This window comes from Micrasema longulum, unplaced genomic scaffold (assembly GCF_059751315.1).
Source record: "Micrasema longulum isolate JH-2025_06_02 unplaced genomic scaffold, ASM5975131v1 h1tg000988l, whole genome shotgun sequence".
Classification (NCBI taxonomy): domain Eukaryota; kingdom Metazoa; phylum Arthropoda; class Insecta; order Trichoptera; family Brachycentridae; genus Micrasema; species Micrasema longulum.
Genome location: NW_028278177.1, coordinates 28,814 through 52,604, shown reverse-complemented (window position 1 = coordinate 52,604; position 23,791 = coordinate 28,814). Strand labels below are relative to the sequence as shown.

Here is a 23,791-nt window from a genome sequence, read left to right as displayed (position 1 = left end):
CTGTGTGACATCGTCGAGCTGGACTGACTGACAGAACTGAACTTGTTGGGCCGACTGACTGGCGTTGGGTCCTGTGGTCTCTTTATAAACCACATTCCTCTGTAATTTAGTTCATTTCTTCATGGTAGGGACGATGCGAATGTACTGCACAACGATGCCCCCGATTTCATGTCCAATACTGATATTGGATTCTTCAGAAAATGATGACATTGCATTATTCGGTCATCACACTATTTCATGTGAAACGTTTTAGCATGTGTGTATCATCGATTATGGACTATGAACCCTACAAATGTTTAAAATTCAAAGATAATTATTTTATTCTTACAAAAGATATTTTATATAGTTACTGTATGTCAAATTATGTTCATGCAAAGTAGTAAAGTTCTTTTACCAAACGGTAAACATACAAAGAAAAATGCAAAAAGGCTCAAATGCACTCAACCATCTATGGATTGGTCCATGCTTGGTATAAGCTTAAAAGATAGAATTACAAATTATGAAATTAGTTGCTGAACCAAAGTGGAGGATATTATGGATCATATAATAAAGTTAAAGTGGCAACGGGCAGGGCATGTCGCAAGGCAGGACGCCACAATATGAACTCCTAGAGTTCTGAAACGGAGCCAGTCATCGGAATACCTCAAAAGAAATATAACCGCTGTGGGGGGAACGAAATGGCTGCTAATAGCAAACAACAGACAAGGATCGAAGGGTATGGAAGAGTCCTATATCCAGTAGTGGAAAGATGAAGGCTGAGGAAGAAAAGAAAGAATATCATCTATTGTTCGGAATCGATTTTTTTTTTCTGTTATTTTCTAACTTTCTCTTACTATATTTGTCATTTTAAAATTGCTCTTATTTAACTGAATTCGCGATTTGCAACATTTCAGGAGTGCGAAGACTTTACACGCCCTGGAAGCAGCTCGAGCTGCTCTACTCCCCAGTATAGTGATACTCCTGCAGAAGCAGTGGAGAGGTGCTCTGGCCAGGATGCACTACAAGAAGCTCAAAGCTGCTATGGTTATTGCACGTGCTTGGAGGTAAATATTTCATTTAACACAATTAATAAACATAATTGTGAACAGAGAAACATACATAGTAAAACTCAAGAAAATAACAAGGGAACTGTGCTTGGACCCTTCCTATTTATTGTTTATCTATCTACAATGCTGTAGAATATTAAAGTATTTTCTAAGCATACTTTAATTTACTTTACACCAGAATCCTTACGATACACGATTTCAAAATAAAACGGTGCAAAAATTTAATTAAAAAAACATTTTCAACATTAATTTAACAATGCCTAATAGTAATATAATTAGTATAATATTTGTCGAATTATCTACATCACTCTTTTATTTACTAGGCATATGATAGTGATATCAAATTATCTGTGTTATAATTTGTTTAAAGTATTTTGTTGTTATGTTACATTTTTTAATAAAATTAGGGTACAATAATATTAAATAATAAAAATAAATAAAATTCCGAATAGATTTTTATACAAGGAGCCTATACACCATTGTTCTTTTTTTAGTATGATTTTTCACACGGGACTGCATGGAACATATCCCCCTTGGAAAAAGATATTCCGTTTTTATCTAATTAGTAAACATACAAAGTTTTGATTGAGTGTTAAAGAACACTCAGTTAAAAAAAAAAAATTGTTATATTTTCATGATTTTTTCAGTGAAAAAATAATTTAATCAAATTCATTCCAAAATAAAAATCATTGTCGTTAGTCTTACAATTGACTTTATTTTAATTATTAAATCATTGCTGTTGTTTCGAGAGAATACTCGCCAACAATGTTCAAAATCGAAATTCGAAATTTTACAAAATCAATCAATTTCGTTTGTTCCCAGAAACCACAAGAGAAGGCAGTACATCGCCGAGCTCCAGCGCAGACTTAAGAGCAGTCGCAACGGGGCTCTGCCCCCGTCCAGCTGGCCCAGCCCCGCCCCACGGGGGCTCCCCGTGGGGCTCCTGCAGGCCGCCCACCGCCGCTGGAAGGCCTGGCTGCTCCTCAAGCCGGTCCCTCGGGATCAGTGGCCGCAACTCAAGTAATTATTACTTATGATGCTGTTCAATAGTTTGGAATAGATAAATTTTCCATAACAGAGATAATTCAGTGTTTTAATTTCGTAATCTTTTTTGTTTGGTTTTTAATGCGTAACTGTCGCTTAGTTACTGCACGACTTTTTTTGTGTGTGCTTTGTCATAATTCAACCAATATACAAACTTACCATATGATCAAAAATAAACTGCGCTGCATCAATCGGTATTTTTTATGCAGCCACGTTGGCAACACTTTTTTTGACAATCTGTCAAAGTTTGACGGCGATCGAATTTTCAGTATTCTGTCAGCGTCTGTTTGAGTGAGTCAAAAATTTTGTTTGTGGCGATTTATACAATGGATAAAAAATTGGAACAACGAGCGTGCCTCAAATTTAATGTTGCTTATGAAATTCGTGTGCCAAATCATTGAAATTGTTGAATAAAACCTTTGAAAAATCGTGAATGTCGAAAACACGGGCACACTAATGAAGAGGTTCGGAGACGTTCGTGAATTGCTTAGATGAGGATTAACATACTAACAATGTCGAATCGGCAAAGCAAATCGTGTTGAAAAATCGATGTTTACCAATCCGAGAGCTTGCTGTGTTATTGAACATCTCATATGAAACGCGACGCTGCCTGCCTAATCCCAAAAACACTGAATTTTATCCAAAAGCAGCTGAGAATGAGGACGTTCAGTGTCTTTTTTTTATTTTTTATTTCTTAATAGAATATTAAAAGTTTTAAATCCAAAAATTTTTTTTTATATATCGTATTATCAGCGCTATGAATTTTTAAAGTTTTGTATTTCTGAAATAACTCCACGTGTGTTGTCAGAGGTTTTTCTATGACAGTTCTTCCGATTGGTTCGTTTACGGTGACCAAACCGGATATCCTTTAAAGCTCTCATATCATTGGATGGTTCATATGAACCAGTGACGTCATTCAAAGTAGTGCATTTTTATTTTTAAAAAAAAATTCTTACATTTTTCAGAATATTTACCGTATAATTTAATACTATAATTTTTACCGCGCTCAAGAAATCATTTTTTGCATCCAATTTCCCATAGGGCTGAAGGTTCTCATTACTGGACAGATTTTACACCACAATAATACGCCATCTCATACAGAGCTGATCAATTCGGAGTTTTTGGCCAAAAATTCGACTAATGTCATCAGCCAAGCACCGTATTCTCCAGACCAAGCCCGGTCTGACTTTTTTCTTTTCCCAAGACTAAAATTGCTATTAAGAGGAACATTGATGCCATAAAAAAGAATTCACTGCCAGAGCCGAAGGCCATACCTCTGCAGGCCTATGAAAAGTACATGGGCAATTGTATTTAGTGTTTGCATCAACGCATCGTCGCAAATGGCGAGTATTTTGAAGAGGATGATAAAGAATTTTATTGAAAATTAAAATTTTGCATTTTTTTGACCAATTCCAGTTTATTTTTGATCGCAAGGTTTATGATATTTCAAAACACAGACATTGACAGATGCCGAACTAAAAAAATCTACGCATTCTTCTGTGTTGTGTTGGGATACAATATAATAGAATGTGGAAGCGTGCATATTATTAAAGAATATTACAAATAAAAATTATTACATAAACATACATTTTAATAAAGATCTGGACAACCAGCTTAATAGTACATAAGTCTATGCGATATCTCGCAGCAGTCTCCTGCAATGGTCTTTTCCCTCAGACAAAATCCAAACTTGTACACTTCTTCTGAAAATTGCTTTCGTTTTTGAGAACTTAATATGTTCATCCAGGACATTGAACACTTTTCGGGCCACAAAAGAGAAATTTCTCTTAGCGAAAGTCGTAAATGTTTTTGGTATTAAATAATACAAATTACAGGTAAACCTCATAAGAGCATTCTGCTGGGATCTCCTCTTGTAAACACATGATCAGAAAAGTGTCGATGACTCTTTTTAAAAAAATTGACAAATATCCAGTACCCTCATAAATTGAAACAATGTCTCAAATGTTAGTTTTGTTTTTGTTTATTTTTTAGCTAATTTTTTGCCGCTCACTCCAACATATTTCTGTTCCCAGGATGAAAATAGCGGCAGCCGGGTGTCTCAAGGGCCGGCGCTCGGAGTGGGGTGCCCAGCGCTCCTGGCAGGGCGACTACCTGTCCCAGAGCGGCTACAACCCGTCTTGCGTGACGTACTCGCGCGCGCTCGCGGCGCTCAAGCCCCCCGCCAAGGCGCTCTTCTCCTGCCGCCTCTACAAGGTCAATCGCTTCAACAAGGTCGCCGAGCGCTGTCTGCTGGTCACAGCTGAACACCTCTATAAACTGGACCCTAAGACATTCAAGCCGATGAAGAAGCCTCTGCCTATCTCAGAGGTATATCATCTATAGTAATTTTGACATAAAACACTAGCCAAACTCCTCGGTTTATTTCTACCATATTTATTTACCGACCAACAAGCACTTTCGAGTTATCTAAAAAAATATATACAAAAATCATAAATTAATACATCATCTGTATTTTATTTATGGGATTTATTTATACTGCGCGCGCACTTCTATGTTTTAACCTTTTTTATCTGTCTCAAAATCATATGTGCGTAAAGGTGCTGTGTAATCATTACGCATGCAAAAAATGAGAGATTTTAAATGGGAAAAATTTCATATTCATAGGCAATTGTTTTAATTATTTATAGTTGAAGTCAAAAGTAATAATATTTTAAATCTGATTGCTAAAAACATGAAAAAATCATTAGCTCATGCTCACAGCACGAAAGAACCGCCCCTAAAAAAGTCGAGAAGCTACTAACAGGCATCTGGGAGAAGTACTAGAAACTTTGCTGTTCGCGCGTGTGATGCGTGAAATTGTCTCTCTCGCTCCCGAACATACCCGTATTATCGAGAGTGAGACATAAAGAGTGTGTGAAACAATTATATATGAGGATCACTCTTTTACTACATACGCAACATACATTGGTAAACTTTCTGCTGTATTGGTGATTTATCTCCGATTTCGATAAAATGCCAACTAATTTTTTTTGTACTTAATAAATTGAAGATTTTATGAGTTTTAAACCTTCTCGCGGCAAAGACGTACATTTATCTGAAAACCGCACGTAAATCAGTCCGATAGTTATCGAGTCCATCGAAGAGAACCATTCGAACATTGCCTTTTATAAATATAGATTAAAGTTATTAGATGCAATATGTACTAGCTACCCACCGGGAAGAGAGAGTTAATAGGTATTTTCAAATAAACCTCACCCTTAGAAGTACACTTTCGTAAGTCTAAATTTGGCTGTTTTGAGTTATGAACGCCGTTCAACCACATTTTTTCTCTTACGAGAACACTTTATGATTTTTTTGAGTGAGATATACCACAAACTTCAGTATTCTTTGAAATCAATCGAGTAAATTATCAAGAAGAACAGTAATTACGATGCCACAGATATCTTCTCATATTTTAACAGTCAAATAGCTAATACCATAAAAAATTGGGCATCATAATGTCAATATAAATTAAGAGCATTGATAAATTTTTGAATGTTGGTTTTTGCTCCCCTGCGAAATGGCCATTTTTGACATACCAGTGTACTTCTGGGGTTGCGATGTTGTGTCTAAAACTATCACTGTTCCCTCCGTCCTTTTCTGACGATTTTATTTGTCCGCAGCTGGGAGTGATCCGAGTGATGAGCGGCAACGCCCAGCTGGTGGTGCTGGGCGTCCCGGCCTCCAACAACGACCTGGTGGTGGCTCTCGTGCCCCCCGCAGCCGGCCAGGACCTGGTGGGAGAGCTGGTTGGAGTGGTCGCCAATAGGTACCACATGTAAGTCTTCCGATTATCAAACACAAGAGAAACTACAGTAAAACCCCCTTTTATGTTTTTTAAGGGAGCAAGAAAAAAAGTGTAAAACTGAGGAAATTAAAAATATATGGATAAAATAGGAATTACATCAAAATAAAATTGATTTGCTACACTATAGTGTACATATACTTCCAGAAAATTTGGAGAAACTGTGATTAGTGGAAATTGACAATATTTTTTAACCTATTTTCAATGATTTTAAAATAAATTTAACCTCATGTACCTCAAAATCAAGAAGTCACGGGCATTTCAATTTTTTTTTAAATAAAAATTTGCATTCTCATGATTTATACTGATATTTCAATTTTGGGGCTATTTCAAAAAGTTTTAAATAACTCACTATTAAAAAAATGGGATTAATTTTGGGGTAGAGTGGGCTTTTGGGAGTATTGACTCTGCACGCTCACAATGCGACGCGTTGAATGAAAATCATCAACATAACAACGTAAAAACGAACCTTGTATAAAAGACAGTTTTTTGCAACCTACAAACAATGCACCCGACAAGGAATCTTCTTATATCTTGTTATGGTCGAGTTTCGGGTGGACAAAAAGTTGAGTAATGCATTTAAATGGTGAGTTTAGAATTTTGTCCGAATTGGCGATGAAGTGAGAGGTGGGGGTGGTGAGCGGAGTATTCGTACCATCTGATTTCACCCGGGGTCACATGATCCGCCCAGAAAAAGCTGAGCCCTTTTGCAAAGTTGATTTTCCTCCTATGCGCGACTCTCCCGTCAATGTAACTATAAAAATTTGATTATTCTAAATGAGTCGTTTCTTCTTCAGGTTGCGTGGGAGTGACCTGTCGGTGGAAGTGGAGGTCGGGGAGACCACTCGCTGCATGTTGGGGGGCAAGGCGCGTCCCCTGCAGCTGGCGCAGGGCTCCGGCGGCCCGGGGCCCTTCTCTCACACGCACAACACCATCAACCACCACCCTAATGCGGTCCGAGTCTAGCTGCCTCGAGAAATAGAAAACTGTCAAAATGACTTTTATTCCGCCAACACCAAATTATAAGTACTTGTTTTGTGATCGGTTATGACGAGGTCACGATGTTCCATTTGTACATTAATAATTCTGTCTATTAGTATAAGTATTGATTCAGAATTTTTATAAGCTTAGTGATTTGGCTAATATTACCTTAAATGAAATAATAAAATTATTATTATGATAAAATCCCTAAGTAAAACTGTCTCACGTACTATGTATATTATTATGTCACGAGTCTATATAACGTAATTGATATTGTTTTATAATTGTAATCAGAAATATAAACGTTAGGAATGCTACCTCAGTAAAATTGTTGCATATAAAATACCAATCATTACTTAAAATATAAAATATAAAATAATAACTTTGCATGATATGTAAAATTTTAATCTGGCATTTTGTCGATTTGTTTGTATTTTGAAAATTCTACATATTTGGTTATTTTTTTTTTAAATATGCTGCGTCAACACTTGTCTTTATTAATCAATACACTTATTGCATAGTTACTTACATTTTTATGTACCTTTCGATTACAAATTATCGATGCATATTTTATACACGCATATGATTTGTTATCATTCAATGCATTTTAATAATATTTTATTTATATTCGCATATATAATTACATACATATTTATTGTATTACATTTAAATTAGTTGATAGTTGAAATGCACTTCAGCATAGGCTATTTAAATATAATTTTAAAATTACATTCTTAGAGAGCATTTAAAAAAAAGAGTGAAATACAAAGAAAATCACAAACAGGTCTCTGGGCACTTGAAAACAGATTAAAAAATGAATGAACTCGATAACTGTCTTAACCTCCACATCACAGCTTCAATACAGCTCCATACTGTTTTTATAAACCTACTTAAAAATCAGCACAATGCAACTAACTGTCCTGATATCATATGTCGTGTGGCAAAACTTAAGTGGCAATGGACTAGACAGCTTGCCCACCACATACCGCACACCGCATCTGAGGACATAAGTCTCCTTGTCTCCGTTGCCGAACGAGAAAAGCTGCCCAAAGGAGCTCTCTGTAATCTGGCAATGGACTAGACAGAGGAACATGAAATGGGTGCCACGAGTATCGAATATCAGGAGTGTCGGAAGGCCACTGAAGTGATGGACCGACGGCATCGTCCAGGTGGCTGGTGGTGCTTGGATGCGGACAGGTTAAGACAGAGACGAGTGGAAGCGGCTGGAAGATGCATACGTCCAGCGGCGGAGAGAGGAAGGGTAGATGCTAGAGAAGAAGACGTCACTCATGGATAATAAGTATAGAATGTGACAGGGGCCCGGTTTTAAGCTGAATTTTCAGTAAGTCAAATAGCTGCGGACATATTTACTTAAATGTCAAAAGTTAAAATTAACTCAAATTTGTTTTAACCTAAATGGGATATTTTCGCAGTATCGATAGGAAGATGCCGGCAGATACAAGATTAATCGAAAAAATGATTCTTCGTCCGATTAAAGTGTGATTTAAATTATGTTTGATTTTGTACTATATTTACTTAATAATTTAATAAATTTACTTGAGTTTATGACAAAACAACTGCCAAAGCTTCATACGCAGTATAAAATTAATATGAATGGGAAGAAAACGAAATTCTAGTATTAAGTGTAAGTTTATCTGTAGCCAGTATTAGTAATTTATATTTTGTTATTTTATGGCCATATTGGATTGAAATGCGCTTGAATTAAGCGATATAAGGATGATGCGAATGGCGAACTCGACAGCATTGTGTTCCGAGTTCTTATATTTATGTATGTTGAGCTTTTGTGATTATACTGACATTAATTTAATATATAATTTTCCTGACAAATATTTAGATCGGGTGCTATGAAAGTAAGCATGTTACACAATCGAAGACCTCGTTTTAAAAAACTCAAATGTCAGGAGAAGAGTGTTTTAACTGAATACCACAATTTTTCTGTTTTAATTTTTATGTATTTTAATGAAATAAAATAATATATAATATGATTTTAGTGCACTGTATAGAGCTTGAAAATTGTATGAATATTCCAATATTAAATAAAATGTCAGTGTGTATTTGCTGTTTTTAGACCTTTGTGGTTTTTAGTGCAAACTATGAAGAATAGTATAAATGATTGAAATCAAAATAGCAGTTTTTCATAAATTTGGATAGTTGTGAACTATCCATATTTAGATTTGTCAAAATGTTCAGTAATCACTGCTAAAAATATACATACAGTAAAACCCCTGTTTTACGATTTTCAAGGGAGCAAGATAAAAAAGTGTTAAACTGGGGAAAATGCTAAAGTGAGGAAATGAAAAACTGCAGAAAAATTGTAAAAACGATCATAATTGAGAACTATTCATATTTACCTATGATTTCATTAAAAATATTTTGTATTTTTTCAATCAATACTACAATGTGTGTTTTTTATTGAATTTAAAAAAACATGTTTAAATAATTTTATGGAGGTACTTAACCTTAAAAACGTAAAAATAAAATTTTTAAATTGCATCAAATGATTTTTTCACAAAATATTGGGAGATTTTATTTATATGGTATCACTTTTTTTAGTATAGCACCGCAGAATTTCAACTGTCATTTACATCGCGGCAAAACTGTTTCACACTTTTATGATAACTGTTCAAACAATCTTCTTGCCAAATTGGGTTTTTTTTTATTTTATTTTTTTAAATAATTTTGCATAATAAATTGTATGCTTTTGCCAATGTCATGTTGAATCATTTTATAAAACAAACCGGTTCACAGTACGCAACCAGCAACCAGGCCCAACTGTCGGGTCTGCAAGCCACATAAACATAGATAAGTCTAACAGTTCCGAGAAAGTTCTCTCCTTTCTCGTTTCAAAACTAAAAAGGAGAGTCCATTCTATTGCCAAATTTTTTAACTTTCCGCATCGTAATTTATTGATGTAAAGACTTTATTTTTCCTAAACATGCGTCAACTGCATATTTAGTCAAGTGTCCAAATTAGACACTTAAACAAAATGGTCAATTACACTGCACCTACTTTGAATGTAGTTTGAGGCAACAATTTACACATTTTTTTATTTACCTTGATTTTATTCACCATTTTTGGCAAACGCGGTGGCGCGCGAATCGGCGTCTTTTGACAGATCGAATGAGTTTCGAAAAATTTTCAACGTAAAACCGGGGTTACGAAAAACGTTAATTGGGGGATATTTGAATGAGAATGTATGGAAAAAAATGGGACCTAAACATTTCGGCGTAAAAAGCGGGAAAACGTAAAATTGAGTTGACTATCCGTGACTATCCAGAACACCTTTTGAACTGTCAAATAATGAGTGATAGTGGCGCCACATTGTGGTAGAAATGCTAATTAAATTATATTTTCCGTTCATTCAAACAAATTGATCTGTTATATTTTTAACAGTGAATTTGAGGGACGTATGATTTTTTTTTTTTGATTTGGAAGGAACAATTAGTTGTATGGACTCAGACAGAATAATAAAACACAATAATATTGTTTTGGACATTTGATGTTTTGAGAACGAGATCTTCAATTGCTTAAGATTAAATATTAAACCTGTAGGTATGCAAAACATAGTACTTAGTTCTAATGCAATGTAGCTTTAGTTTTTCTTTTCCTAAATATTGTACAGATTCAGTATTTGTTTGTACCTAACACTGCACTCTAGATTAAGAAATGGAGCCTTCCAGTATTTGACTACGCTTTTTTATACTCTAAAAGCATAGAAAAATTCCAAAGTTTCGTGCTAATGTTTTTATAAGAATTGCATTAAAAAATATCGTAAAGCTGCCATTATGAAGGTCATCGAAATATTATCTTATATTCACTGCCCACCATTTGAAAAGCCGCCCGCATAAAATGTTGTTACAGTAATTAATGAATGGATATAAAATTGCTATTTATAAACCAAATATTGCAGAAATATTCAATCTTATTTTATAGTACTCGGTAATTTTTCAATGTTATTTTCACAAACTTTATACATATGAATTAAAAAATAACTGTATATGTCGAAAGGTGTTAATTCTATTTTTATTATTTTTTAATTAATTATAAATTACGTATTAAGTTTAAAATTCATATTTTTATACAGAATTTATTTCAATATCATGTTTTTGTTTGTTCAAAAAATGAAATGACATGTAATGTTATGTGATTTGTCAATTAAATAATTATATTAATTTACATCCAAATCCTACGGAACAAATGATGAATATTTAATATATAAAATTGATGTATTAAAAAAATTTCAGTGTAAGTTTTAAATTATTTGAAATAAAAGGAAAAATACGCATTTGCTGATAAATATTGTATGTACATAAGGGTTCTATTTTGTACAGTGACGTATAATTAAATAGACACGTTACAAACGCAAAAAATGGCATTCCAATTTGTTACTTCATTCTCTAACAGACTTTCATCATGATCAGATGTGATGGAAAAATGCTTAATCGCAACTTTAAAAAACAAAACAGATTTATCGTTTAATTCGTAAATTCAATTCAATTTATGGAATACGTAGGTGATATTTTTAAGTGCATCATTTAAAATTTTGACAGCTGTCAGTTAGTGTCGTATCTGTAGTAACGAGTTTCACAGAAATAAATATGAACTAAGGAAATGTATATCTCTATCTTCCATGAATAATTGCATGCGTATCATGATTTGCCATCTCTTTATTTCCAAATTGTCTAAGGCAACATGATAATTGCCATAGATTAGATCTAGCTAGGAGTAACGTGTCTGTATATCATACGTCAATGATTTTGTAAAATGATTTATTCCATAATAATCATGCCTTGAAGCTTCTATTGTAATAAACACATCGTCGATATATTGATACAATCCTTTAAATTCATTATTGGCCTATTCTGAGAAAAATCGATTTGAATGTTTGACTCGATAAAAGTCTTTTCCGGTCTTCCTTATTCAACAGTTTCCAACAGTTGAGATTTCTAGAAATATATCTGGTGAATGGAATTAATGATTTTCGCCAGAATATTTTTTTTTTAAAAGTACTTTTAGTCGACTTTTATGCATGATAAGTTTGTAACGAAATCTTGGAAGATTTAGGAGATTTTATCAGTTGATGAAGCTAGAAAAATGACTACATTTTTAACTTGTTTTCTCAAATTTTGCCATTTAGGTTTTACCGGGGATATTATGTACATATATTATTGTGTGTCCGTAATTCAATTGCAATCTAGGCGTCTCTAATTTAATTTTATTTATTTATTCAACCGAATAGCGGTTTAGCTCGCTATACTATAACAAAATATTTATTCTTTAATAGTTTAACTATTTAATAACTTAATATACTTTCCGCAATTCATTTATGATAAAAATGAGTATGTATTTGAATATGAGACGTCTAGTGTGGATTTGCAAAAGATACAGAAAGTGCCATTGTAACTTGATTCGTACCTATACAAAATTCATGTGCCTTAAACTGTTACGATTCTGTCATTTTATAATCTAATAAAGTGTTAATTCATGCAAAAATGTGCATTTTATTTCTTATGAATGCTGATGAAATGCGATCCCTAGGGCGAACGTGTGGTAAAATTAGGTGGAAAAATCCTAAATGACAAAATAAAAGTCAGCAGCCTTTTTGGGATGAAATAATAACAATCTTGAGAAATCCTAAGTGAAGAAATAAAAAGTTACCAACTTATTTTGGATAATATTGAAGAAAATTCCGGGTGACAAAATGTAAGTTCGATTACTCTTTTTGGAGTTAAATAATCTTTGGGAAAATTCTAGACATCGGGAAAAATCCTGGATGACAAAATAAAAGATTGCCAATTTTTTTCAGAGTAAAATAATCTTTGGGAAAGTTCTGGATGATGAAATGTAAAATCGGCGACTTTTTTTTAAGTTGAACAATATTGGGAATCTGGCTGGAACTTCCCTCTAGGGAGTTATTTAGATCTAAACATGTTGCGACGGAAAAGGATTTTTGAGAAGTAAATTTGGAAGTTTAAGCATTTACGGCGCTTATGACCTGTCGTTGGCTGGTTTATGTCACCACCTTACACACCACATAATATTGACTGTTCTGCCCGTGTTTAAACATCCACATTTCCTCAAATCTTTCATGTGTTGACTTATTTAAAGTAAATTAAACTGAGATATTTAACCCACGTGTTCAAACGATTGAATATTTACGCCAAGCTAAAAACTATTAAAATGGTGTATTATGCACTTGTACAGTCATCGCTTTTCTATGGAATAATTGGATGGGGAGCCTTTAACAGCCATATTAAACCATTAGAAACTGTTCTAAATTTTATCTTAGAAATAACGCTTCACAAAAATCGCACTTTTCCCCTCTCCAATTGTTCCCAGAAGCTAAACTTTTGGAAATTAGACAAATATATTGTTTTCAATGTTTAAAATATATATTTAAGAACCAAAATTCAAGTAACTCAAATAGATCAAGTCTAAGAAGGAATCGTGTGCTAGAAATACCACATTGTAAAATGAGACTAGCACAGAGACATGCATATTTGATAGGCCCAAATTTTTTAATTATTTTTTTACTGATAATATTTCGTTAATCCCAAGCTTTTAAAATTTTCATTTTAAAAAACACGCACTATCCTGGATTCTAACTAAAGTTATTAACTCTTTTTTCCCATAAGATATTTTGTTGCCCTTTTAAGGAATATTTTTGTTTTTTTTATATTTATTATTTCCTTTCTTTAATTACTATAAAATAAAAAAGTACATTCTCATCTCTTAGAGAATATTTTCTTTTCTCTTTCTTATATTATACCTGTTTATCAGGAGCGTGCGGTGGGGTTTTTGATAGTGAAGCAATTAATATATAAGTTATTAAAGACATATTTAATACTGTATACATATGATTAGAAATAATAACAATAATTTTACTTATCAAGTAATAAATTGTAATATCAAATCAACCAATTTTACTATATATACTGTAATAAATAACTGCGAAGTATTTTGTGGCTTTATATTATGTTTGACTAAAATGCTGTGAAACCAAAATAGACATTATCTTGTTAAAAAACATGACTTTTTAACGAAAAATAATTGGTCATCATTTGAACCCGAAAAATCAATATCGCTCATCGCTATCAATATTTTTGCGCTTTTGTTGATTTGCAAAAAGCATTTGATCGAGTTGATAGGAAAAAATTATGGATGGTTCTATCGGAGTATGGAGTGAGTGACAACCTTGTCCGCGCTATTGCTTCCTTGTAAAAAGATAGTGTAGCGTGTGTAAGGGTAAATGGGTCATTAACTTCCTGGTTTGACATCCCTAAAGGAGTCAAACAGGGATGTGTAATGTCACCGTGGTTATTCAACATATACATGGATAAATGTATGAGAGAATTGAAAAGTATGGATGTGGGAGCGAAAATGAGTAATCTTACTGTCAGTTGCCTTCTGTACGCCGATGACGCAGTCCTCCTAGCTGACAGCGAAGAGGAACTGCAATCCTTGGTTACAAAGGTTTACGAAGTGTGCAAGGAGAGTGATTTGCTAATGAATGTGCAAAAGTCGAACGTCATGGTCTTTGAAAGAAATGTAACTATGACTGAATGTAAGATTGTAGTAAATGGAGATAGTTTGAAACAGGTCGAAGAATTTGTATATCTGGGTAGTATGTTTACTAGAGATGGAAATATGGACAAGGATATTGAAAGGAGGGTTAGTGCCGGTAACAGAGTTAATGGTGCCTTAAAGTCTGTCGTAGCAAATAAGTGTCTATCGCAAGAGGCTAAATTAGCAGTTCATAACGGAGTTCTGGTACCAACCCTAATGTATGGAAGCGAAGCATGGAGTTGGAAAAAAAGGGACGAAAGTAGACTGAATGCTGTTGAAATGCGATCCCTCAGGCGAATGTGCGGAAAAACAATGTATGATAGGTGCCCTAATGTCGAAATTAGAGCAGAATGCAAGGCTGAGTTAAGCATTATCGACAAAATTAAGAAAGGTCTTTTGCGATGGTTCGGTCATGTGGAGCGAATGAATGATGAAAGAACGGCCAAAAAGATTTATGATGCGAATGTGTCTGGTTGTAGAAGTCGAGGAAGGCCGAGAAAGACATGGCATGATCAAGTACAACAAATTCTTGAAAGTGGTCATGTGAAAAGTCGGAATAATCGACGTGCGTGCACGAGAAGATGTATGAATGTGAAGGAAGCAAAGAAAGTGTGCCAGGACAGAGTGGTGTGGCGTTCTATCCTCTCTGCCTACCCCTCTGGGGAAATGGCGTGATGGTTAGTTAGTTAGTTAGTTAGTTAGTATGGAAGTATGGAGTATGGATAGATGCTAAAACTATCTCGCTATATATTATAGGACTATAGGTCAAAACGTAAAACTACTCCTTTAATTTTTAGTTTATTTGCCTTCTGTTTGATGCTCGTATGCAGTTCTGGACTATTCTTAATTCTATGGACCCAATATTTATTATTTTGAAAATAAACTTGCTAATTCGTATGATCATTCTCTGTAAAACCCCGCTGAGTAATTTTAAGAAAACATATATTTAATTAGATTCCGAAATACGTAGATATTATTAAATAAGCTCAAGTTAAAACTGACTCTTTTTTACGAATTAAATACACACAAAAATTGATAAAGAAGAGTTCTTACATTATTACGTTACTAAACTTTTTTTAAACCCGTCGGTTTTTTTACACCACGGGGTACGGGCATACTAAAATTTCACCCGGCACGATACTCGTAGTTCTTTTATTGTGTAGAGTGTAGATACAAACAAACCATTATGCCGTTTCCCCGTAAGGGTAAGCAGAGATGATAGAACGCCATATCACTCTGCATACGGACCTCGTTTCCTGTACATTCGTACATCTTCTCATGCACGCCCGCCGATTATTCTGGCTTTTGACATGTCCGTCTTCGAGTATTTGATGGACTCGATCGTGCCATGTCTTTCTCGGTCTTCCTCGTTTTCTGCATCCATCAACATTCGCATCGTAGATCCTTTTAGCCGTTCTTTCGCTGTCTATAAGCTCTACATGTCCAAACAAACGCAACACCCCTCTCTTGATTCTGTCGATAATACATGTCTCAGCCTTACACAGTTCACGGATTTCGACATTCGTGCACCTATCATTCATCGTTTTACCACACATTCGCTTGAGGGACCGCATTTCGACAGCATTCAACCTATTTTCATCATCATTTTTCCAATTCCATACTTTGCTCCCATACATTAGAGTTTGCACTAGAACTCCATTGGGAACTGCTAGTTTTGCCTCCTGCGATAAACGTTTGTTTGCCAAAGTAGATTTCAGTGCACCGTTCTCCCTGTTCCTGGCACTCACCCTCCTTTCAATATCCTTCAATGTCAGTATAGCCTCGATATATTATTACATATATTATAGAGACGTGTTGTGTTGTGGCCTGTGTCGAGCATTCCAAGTCAGGAGGTATTTACCACTAGAAGAATATGGTTAATATTGAAATATTTGTACGTCATAAGAACGCAAACATATATTTTTTTTAAAGTATATATTGTATTATTAAGATGATATAACATTACATCATTCAATATTTCTAGCATAGAGATTGTCTTTGGAATTTTAACAAATTCATATCCTTTGGTATTATATTATTATGATGTAACCTTGTAAGAACGTCGTTAATAATTAGGTTCATTTTAGTTTTTTTTTTGTTTCAAAGCTGATTTTATATATTAATGTTGATTTATGTTTCAAGCATTGCAATAAAAAAATTAATCAACACGCCAGATACAAATGATTTTTCGTGTGTCAATATAAATAACTCCTTTGACGTTACTACAAAGTCATGTCGTCACTTTTACTGACAACTGTCATTCTAATCATGTTACATTTTACGGACTTTAGAACAAAAGAGTCTGTGCGGTGTTGATCGAGGATTAGAATGAGTCTGTGCGGTGTTGATCGAGGATTAGAATGAGTCTGTGCGGTGTTGATCGAGGATTAGCACATTATTATTTCGCAACCAGCGGATCAGAACATCGAATGCCAAATGTTCCAGTAACAGTGGTACTCGGGTGAAGCGGTACTCCCTACATCCGTAGTTGGCTGTAGTATTGTAGTATTGATAACACCATCTGTCGGAAGAACGTAAATCAAGTCCTTATTATTGACCTACCTACCCGTTATCATTTATTATCAGTGTCCGATACGATTATGGTGGTCACTGGTCACTGGTCACTGGTCGCGTATCAGTAGATACGCGTACAATTACGTATGGTTCAAAGGTGAAACATTAAAAAGTCGCCGGCGGGCGCATTACGAGTATTTTACGTACATTTGAACTTGACAAACACTGCCCTTGTCGACCGGTGTATGAATATATCACGATTTACTATTTCTTAATACATACACCGTCACACAGCGGACACAGCACTATCGCGGGTCACGTCAAATGTACTTTTAATTTGGGTCAAAGCACCAATGAATGACCGTTTAAGGTTCAGCTTGAAGTAAAATCCACATTAAATGTATAAATTTCATTATTTAAACGCACAAAATAAAAGAAAACAATAAAAAACATATTATTTTTTCTAAATACTTTTACTTTTTTATTGAAATGCGAGTATTACAATTATAATTGATATTGCTCTAAAAAAATGGCAGAATCACCAGTGAATGACCACCACTACCCCAGTAAAAATAATACTCAGATTTAGTTACATCATAACATTATAAAACACCCTAGGTATATTCAAAGAATTGCATAAGAAATAGCATCAAATAAAACACTTACCACACCTTTCCTTAAAAAAAACACTATCAATCTCAGAACAATAACGGGAAGACGCACTATTACCCTTTGAAAACTCACAGTTCACAGTTCAAACACATAGATTTGTTTCTTACCAAAAGATGTGTCCGCCTACTGCTTTTGTCATAGTTTCTAATGTTAAAAGCTTTTTGACTGGACACATGTAGCAATTCTTATTATATGTGTTTTATTAACCAATGGTTATTTACTGGGGGGTGGTCATTTACTGGTGCTTTGACCCTACAATATTTCTAGATTAAAATCGTACCAGACCAGTAGCTTAATCACAAATAACTATCGACAATTTCTCACCATGGTTGTTTATCGTGTCCGCGATCACAATGGAACATCCGTGAACACCTAATATTAAATGTCAAAATATTTACGTTTCGCGACGTATAATCCTGCTGCGCAATCACATATTTGAATTTCACCGGTGTAAATATGGAAAATATTCTAAAGCCGCTATTTTTATTTATTTATTTATTATTTATCATGCCGTTCGTTGCATTTAGCCGGCGGTTGGCGATCTAAATGTCAAGAAAAGCAGTCGCCATAGTAATTGATGTAATTTAATTTTCACTTTTCTGTTGTATATACTCCTTACTATTTTGCAAATGCAATATATTGTATTATTTCTTTACAGTAAACGTCGATTTTTAACAAACCGACACGAGCGTTGACTTAGAGATTACACAGGCGTTTGACTTATGACTGCAATAAGCATCTTCATTATTTTTCATTGTGATCGCTCAAATGCTTAGCATGTTTTTAAGCACTACATGATAAGCATTACATGATGATGTTAGTTGCTAGAAAGTTCATTCAGACTGGGACGCGCATTTGAAAGTTTTAAAAAAAATAAAAAAACGTTTATAGTGCTTTTTAGTACATATTTTGCACTTTGCTAAACATATTTCTTCGGCAATGAGGACGTTTAATAGTTTATTATATTTTTTTATTTGTTAATAGACTATTAAACTTAAGCAATTTTTAAAAAAATTATCGCGTCATAATTTTTTTAAGTTCTGTATTTTTTAAATTACTCCGCATGTGACGTTTCAAGTTCTTTCCCCTTCTTCTCTGAGAATTTTGCTGATTGGCCAGTCGACTTAACGCAAAACAGAAATCTATCACAACTCGATTATCATTGGCTGAATCGGAAAAACTAGTGACGTCATTCAAAGTATTTCGTTTTATTAAATCTTTTTTTTCATCCATTTTCAAGAAGCTTCCCAGCACGATTGAATGCTCTAATTTTTACCGCGCGTAAGAAAACATTTTTTATATTAAATTGTTCGTAGGGTTAAACTTCCTCGTTGAAAATACTTTGAGACATTGTGACTCGTAGGCCGGCGTGTTTTCCAATCCCAGCATCTGCAGGTAGGGGGAGTATTGACAATAGGCTAATCTCCAATAAAACTAAAACATGGCAAACGAGATATAGGTATAATACACAGTTAAACCGCCCACCTTATTTACCATTATACCACCTAATAAGGTATTACTACTTTTATTTGATTGCAATAGGGCGGGGGTTGTGCACCTCGTACAGTCGGGGTCCGCGTTCAAGACGTGCGCGGTAAGAAGTGCCGGCGGGGTAGAAACTTCCGCTCCCGCATCCCACACCCGATGAGCCTTTGTCGTAAAAATAATATGTGGCGCCATTTTTGTGAAAAATCACTTCAAGGGCGCTTTACAAAATTGTATACTTAAACTTACATTCTTACTAAACTGTATTAATTTAAAAAATTACTACTTGAGGAGGTACGTGGAGGGTGAAATTTAGTTTTAAGTTATTTTTTCCCTTAAATATTTCTTTCTTACAATATGTAAATATAACAATTTCTACTACCACTACTACTACCATCACGCCATTTCCCCGTAGGGGTAGGCAGAGAGAATGGACCGCCACACACGTCTATCCAGGCATACACTCCTAGCCTCTTCCACAAACAATTTTATTTTTAATTTTTATTATGGATTGTTTAAAGGATGGCAAGCGGATGTATGATTTGTATCATATATTTGCTTGCTATCGTATTTCAGTTTTTATGTACATATTATTACTTGTTACTTTATTACTATTTGTTGCTATACTATTGTTGTTAACATACCTATGTGTAAATATTTTTCTGTCCGAAAATGAGTTTGTTGTAACTCCTGGGAGTACAAAAAAAATATTTTTTGTATGATTTAATAAAAAAAAAAAAAAAAAAAAAACTTAAGTGACATATTATATTTTCTGAATTAAAATTGAGGGTGATAATCTAAAGAAGTGAGATTTCAGTTGGGATCTGAACTGACTGGGACTGTCGATGATTCGTAGGTTTGAAGGCAATCGGTTCCAGGCAGAGAGGCCGGCGGCGGCAAAAGCACGATCTCCGAATCTAGTGTTTGGGGAGCGCCGGATTTCGACAAGTTTTCCTCTTCCTGAATCTTATGCTGACTAAGAGTAGATTTTCTTCGACATGTACATATTTTCCCTAAAACAAAGGTCCGATAGGTATCTCGGAGCCATTTCATGAAGGGATTTGAATACTGTCCAGCGAAGCTTTTATTTTATTCTCTCTGGGCTTTTTAACCAGTGCAAATCTCGAAGATGTTGTGAGATGTGAGAATATTTTTTTACTCCCGTAATAAGCCTCGCTGCTGCATTGAAAACAGATTGAAGTTTATTAGTTTGATAATGATTTATTAGTTTTGTAATCTTGACGCGAAACAAGAGCTTTAGTTGCGTCTTTAGGAATATTTCTCCGCATGGATTTGATCTGTCGGAGATGGAAGATTGTTGTTCATGCCGCTTGAGTGCGCGTGATTGACAATACAAAGTTTTCCGCGGACTACCATCACGCCATTTCCTCGTAGCGGTAAGCAGAGAGGATAGGCTGCCACACACGTCTCTCCTGACATACATTCATACATCTCGTCCTATTTCTCGTCATCGAATCAAATGCAATATTCCACTCCTACTTTCCTTCATTCCTCTTCCACCACTCCTCACCACTTTCCTACTTTTTTCTTCCCACTATATCCTTATTTTGTCCTTATTTATTTTGTTTTAATCAATATGAACGACATTGTTTAAATCACTTTTCATTTTATTTTTCACTAGCGGACCCGACATACCTTGTTCTGCCAGAACGTTGACTTGCCTGCTATTACTTTGAAAAAAGACTTTTCATTGATAAGCAGGTACGTAGGTACTCGTTTATAATAGAATTACAAAACTTAAAATAATTCATTTTTAAATATAGAATTCTTTTTGCAAATTTCAAACTCGGCTCTTCTCACCAACAGGGGTGCACTTTATTCATGAAGGCGATTTTCAAAAATGTATCGAATGTCAGTTAATATAATTTTAGTATTACCAAATATCCAGTAAAAAGAAATAAATGGGAAGAAATTACTTTATTATTAATTAACAACAAAAAATAAACACAAAAAAACAACGTCCTTCTATTTTTTCGGATATGCATTCTCGTCGAATGTAACCCTGGTAGGTGGATGGAAAAAATATTTATGCTATATTATTGTTATCAAAACTATTTTCACTTTGTGGTATGACATTTTACACTTATTTGTTTATAAATTTGTATAAACCACTTTAATTTTTTTCATTTAATTTCATTTCGACCGGTTTCGAGGTTACTACCTCATCGTCAGGAATTTAACTAACTTATAATTACACGCGTTGCTATTTATATAATAAAATATTGTATGAAAGAGACAGAAAATTGAAAGAAAGAAGATAAAATAAATCATAACGGGAATAGTTTTAAAAGAAGACTTGACGGTATAGTTGAAGATAAATTCCCTCTAGCGATTATAAAGATATACTACCGACCCCCCACCCTTCAAATTCTGGGTAGGTACATTGATATGAATCAAGGGGAAGCGTACGTCACGGTACACATATCTACGTTCTAAAATGACATAGCTTCAGTATAACGTCATAGTTGAAGATAAAAGTCTCCCGACCGACTACAAAGGTATAGTACCGATAACCCCCCCCCCCCATCAAGTTTAATGTAAGTACATCGGTTTATACCGACAGGTCTAGAACCCCTCGATGCGTTTATCTACGCATTAAAAGTGACAAAAAATTTGTTCACCGAGATTTATTAAAATTTTTAATCGTTTCGAGGTTGGCACTTTTTTCTTAAGAGCCAATTTTGAAGTCGAATTGAATTCCGACATAACTGTCAGTGTGGTCAAACAAACGCCTATGTGCAAAAAAAAAAATCTCGCTAGGTTCTGCCCTATTAACAAATAAGAGTATCTGGGCGTTAGAAAGTTACCACTCTACTGGCTAGGTGATTTCCAAAAGTCATGCATTGGGATTTATTAAAGTTTATAATCGCTTTGAAATGAGCACTTTTTATTACAGAAGCCTATTTAAAATATAAATGAGAACTACTTTAAATGTTAATGACGTAAGGAACGCGGACTTATTGTTTGCGGTCATTCCATTGGCTTGTTTTGATCATATGATGTCGATACGACAAGTAAGTAGAACATACCGAGGTAAGATACAGATAGTACAGAAGTTAAGTATACCGTCTCGATATATTCAGAAGAAGATAGCGTTCATAATCGAGGCACAGGTAAGCCCGGTTACCATCGCCTATAGAGCAGTATGAGGGTGTCCGTTCCCCTAATGATCCTAGGAAAAACCAAATAATTTATAAATATAATCCTCGTAGGTACCTAAGTGAAGGGATTTCGATTTACGGGGATAGAATAAAGATTACTATATTAGGTATTGTCGGGGTCTACGTTCATGGTGCACTGGAGGAATGGGGTAGTGTTGTGACGCTGCCCGGTTGAGTTTCTACAAAAATTTGAGCGTCGCGTCGGTATTTACGAATATGTTGACCCTTTTTAGGCCAAAGGCATAAACCACAATTCTAGAAAAATCGGTTTCACTATTTCAAATATGTTTGAACCCAATGAGGATTTAGTGTTTTTTTTTTATTTGTTTATTTACTATAAAACCAAGCCAAAAACATTATATTACGTATCGTAGTATCAGCGCTATGTTTTTTTAGGTTTTGGATTTCTGAAATTACTCCGAGTGCGACGTCGCAAGTTCTCTTCCGCTTCTTCTCGGTCAGTTCTGCCGATTGGTCCGTTGACGTACCGTAAACCGGAAATCTCTCACAACTCTCTTATCAATGGTTGATTCACATTAACTAGTGACGTCGTTCAAAGTAGTTCGTTTTTATTAACGTTATTTTTTTAATACATTTTCAATAAATTTTACCGCACAATTTAATGGTCTAATTTTTACCGCGCGTAAGAAAGCATACCCAATTTCTCGCGGGGCTGAACTTATGCTGAGCCTATGAGAAACTATTTTTCTAGTATTTTTGATACGATGGATAAGATTTGAAATAGGCGAAAATTAGAGAGATCTTCCACATCTAGACGTGATTTTATTTTTACGTATTATTAAATATAATAACTGCGAAATCAAGAGGCTTGAATAACCCAATGAAAGCAAGTACTGTAAGATATTGGAAGAAATCATTAATTGTTTTTTTTTACATTTTCTCAATAAATGACTAATTTTATAAATTGCTTGCATGTTAAACAGTGTTTTTGAGTTGGTTTAAATCATAGATATCACGCCGAGGAAAAGGGAAAAGATTATAACCTTAAGTGAACATACATCAATGACCCAGAAGGATATTGCAAATGAATGTTTCGTAAGTCAGGGAGCAGCCAGCAAGATTATTAAACAGAAAAGAGAAACAGGGTCAGTTGAAGCAAAGATAATTTGGAAATGTGGAAGAAACCGGAAAACTAGTGTCCGATAGGAAATACGGACAGGCACGACAAGACCCTTGTTTTTTAAAAAGTTCAGGTACCTCTTCCTTATCAATTCTAGCTGATCTGTTAATTAATTTAACTTGGATCAGAAATAGTAAGTTAACCCCAGAAAAACAAGTTATGAACTTCAACGAGATTTGGTAGCCACTGAGGTGATGATACATGACTCAACAGTACGAAAATGGGAACAGGATTCATTAAATCTGTAAGAAAAGTAGTTCGACCACAGAAGAAACAACTTCTGACGGCACGTATGATAAGGCAAAGGCTCATTTAGGCTAGAAAATATACCAAA

General features: G+C 34.7%; 1 protein-coding gene across 1 annotated transcript in view; it reads left to right on the top strand.

Annotated features, from left to right (window-relative positions):
• Positions 1-7,219, top strand: part of Myo31DF (Unconventional myosin ID) — an 83,816-nt gene extending 76,597 nt beyond the window's left edge. The window contains exons 12-16 of the mRNA XM_088232494.1: positions 894-1,043; positions 1,869-2,066; positions 4,124-4,418; positions 5,714-5,868; positions 6,693-7,219. Of these exons, the coding sequence (XP_088088620.1) occupies positions 894-1,043; positions 1,869-2,066; positions 4,124-4,418; positions 5,714-5,868; positions 6,693-6,861 (967 nt within the window). The 3' untranslated portion in view covers positions 6,862-7,219. The remainder of the gene's footprint in view (positions 1-893; positions 1,044-1,868; positions 2,067-4,123; positions 4,419-5,713; positions 5,869-6,692) is intronic.
• Positions 7,220-23,791: the final 16,572 nt, after the last annotated feature.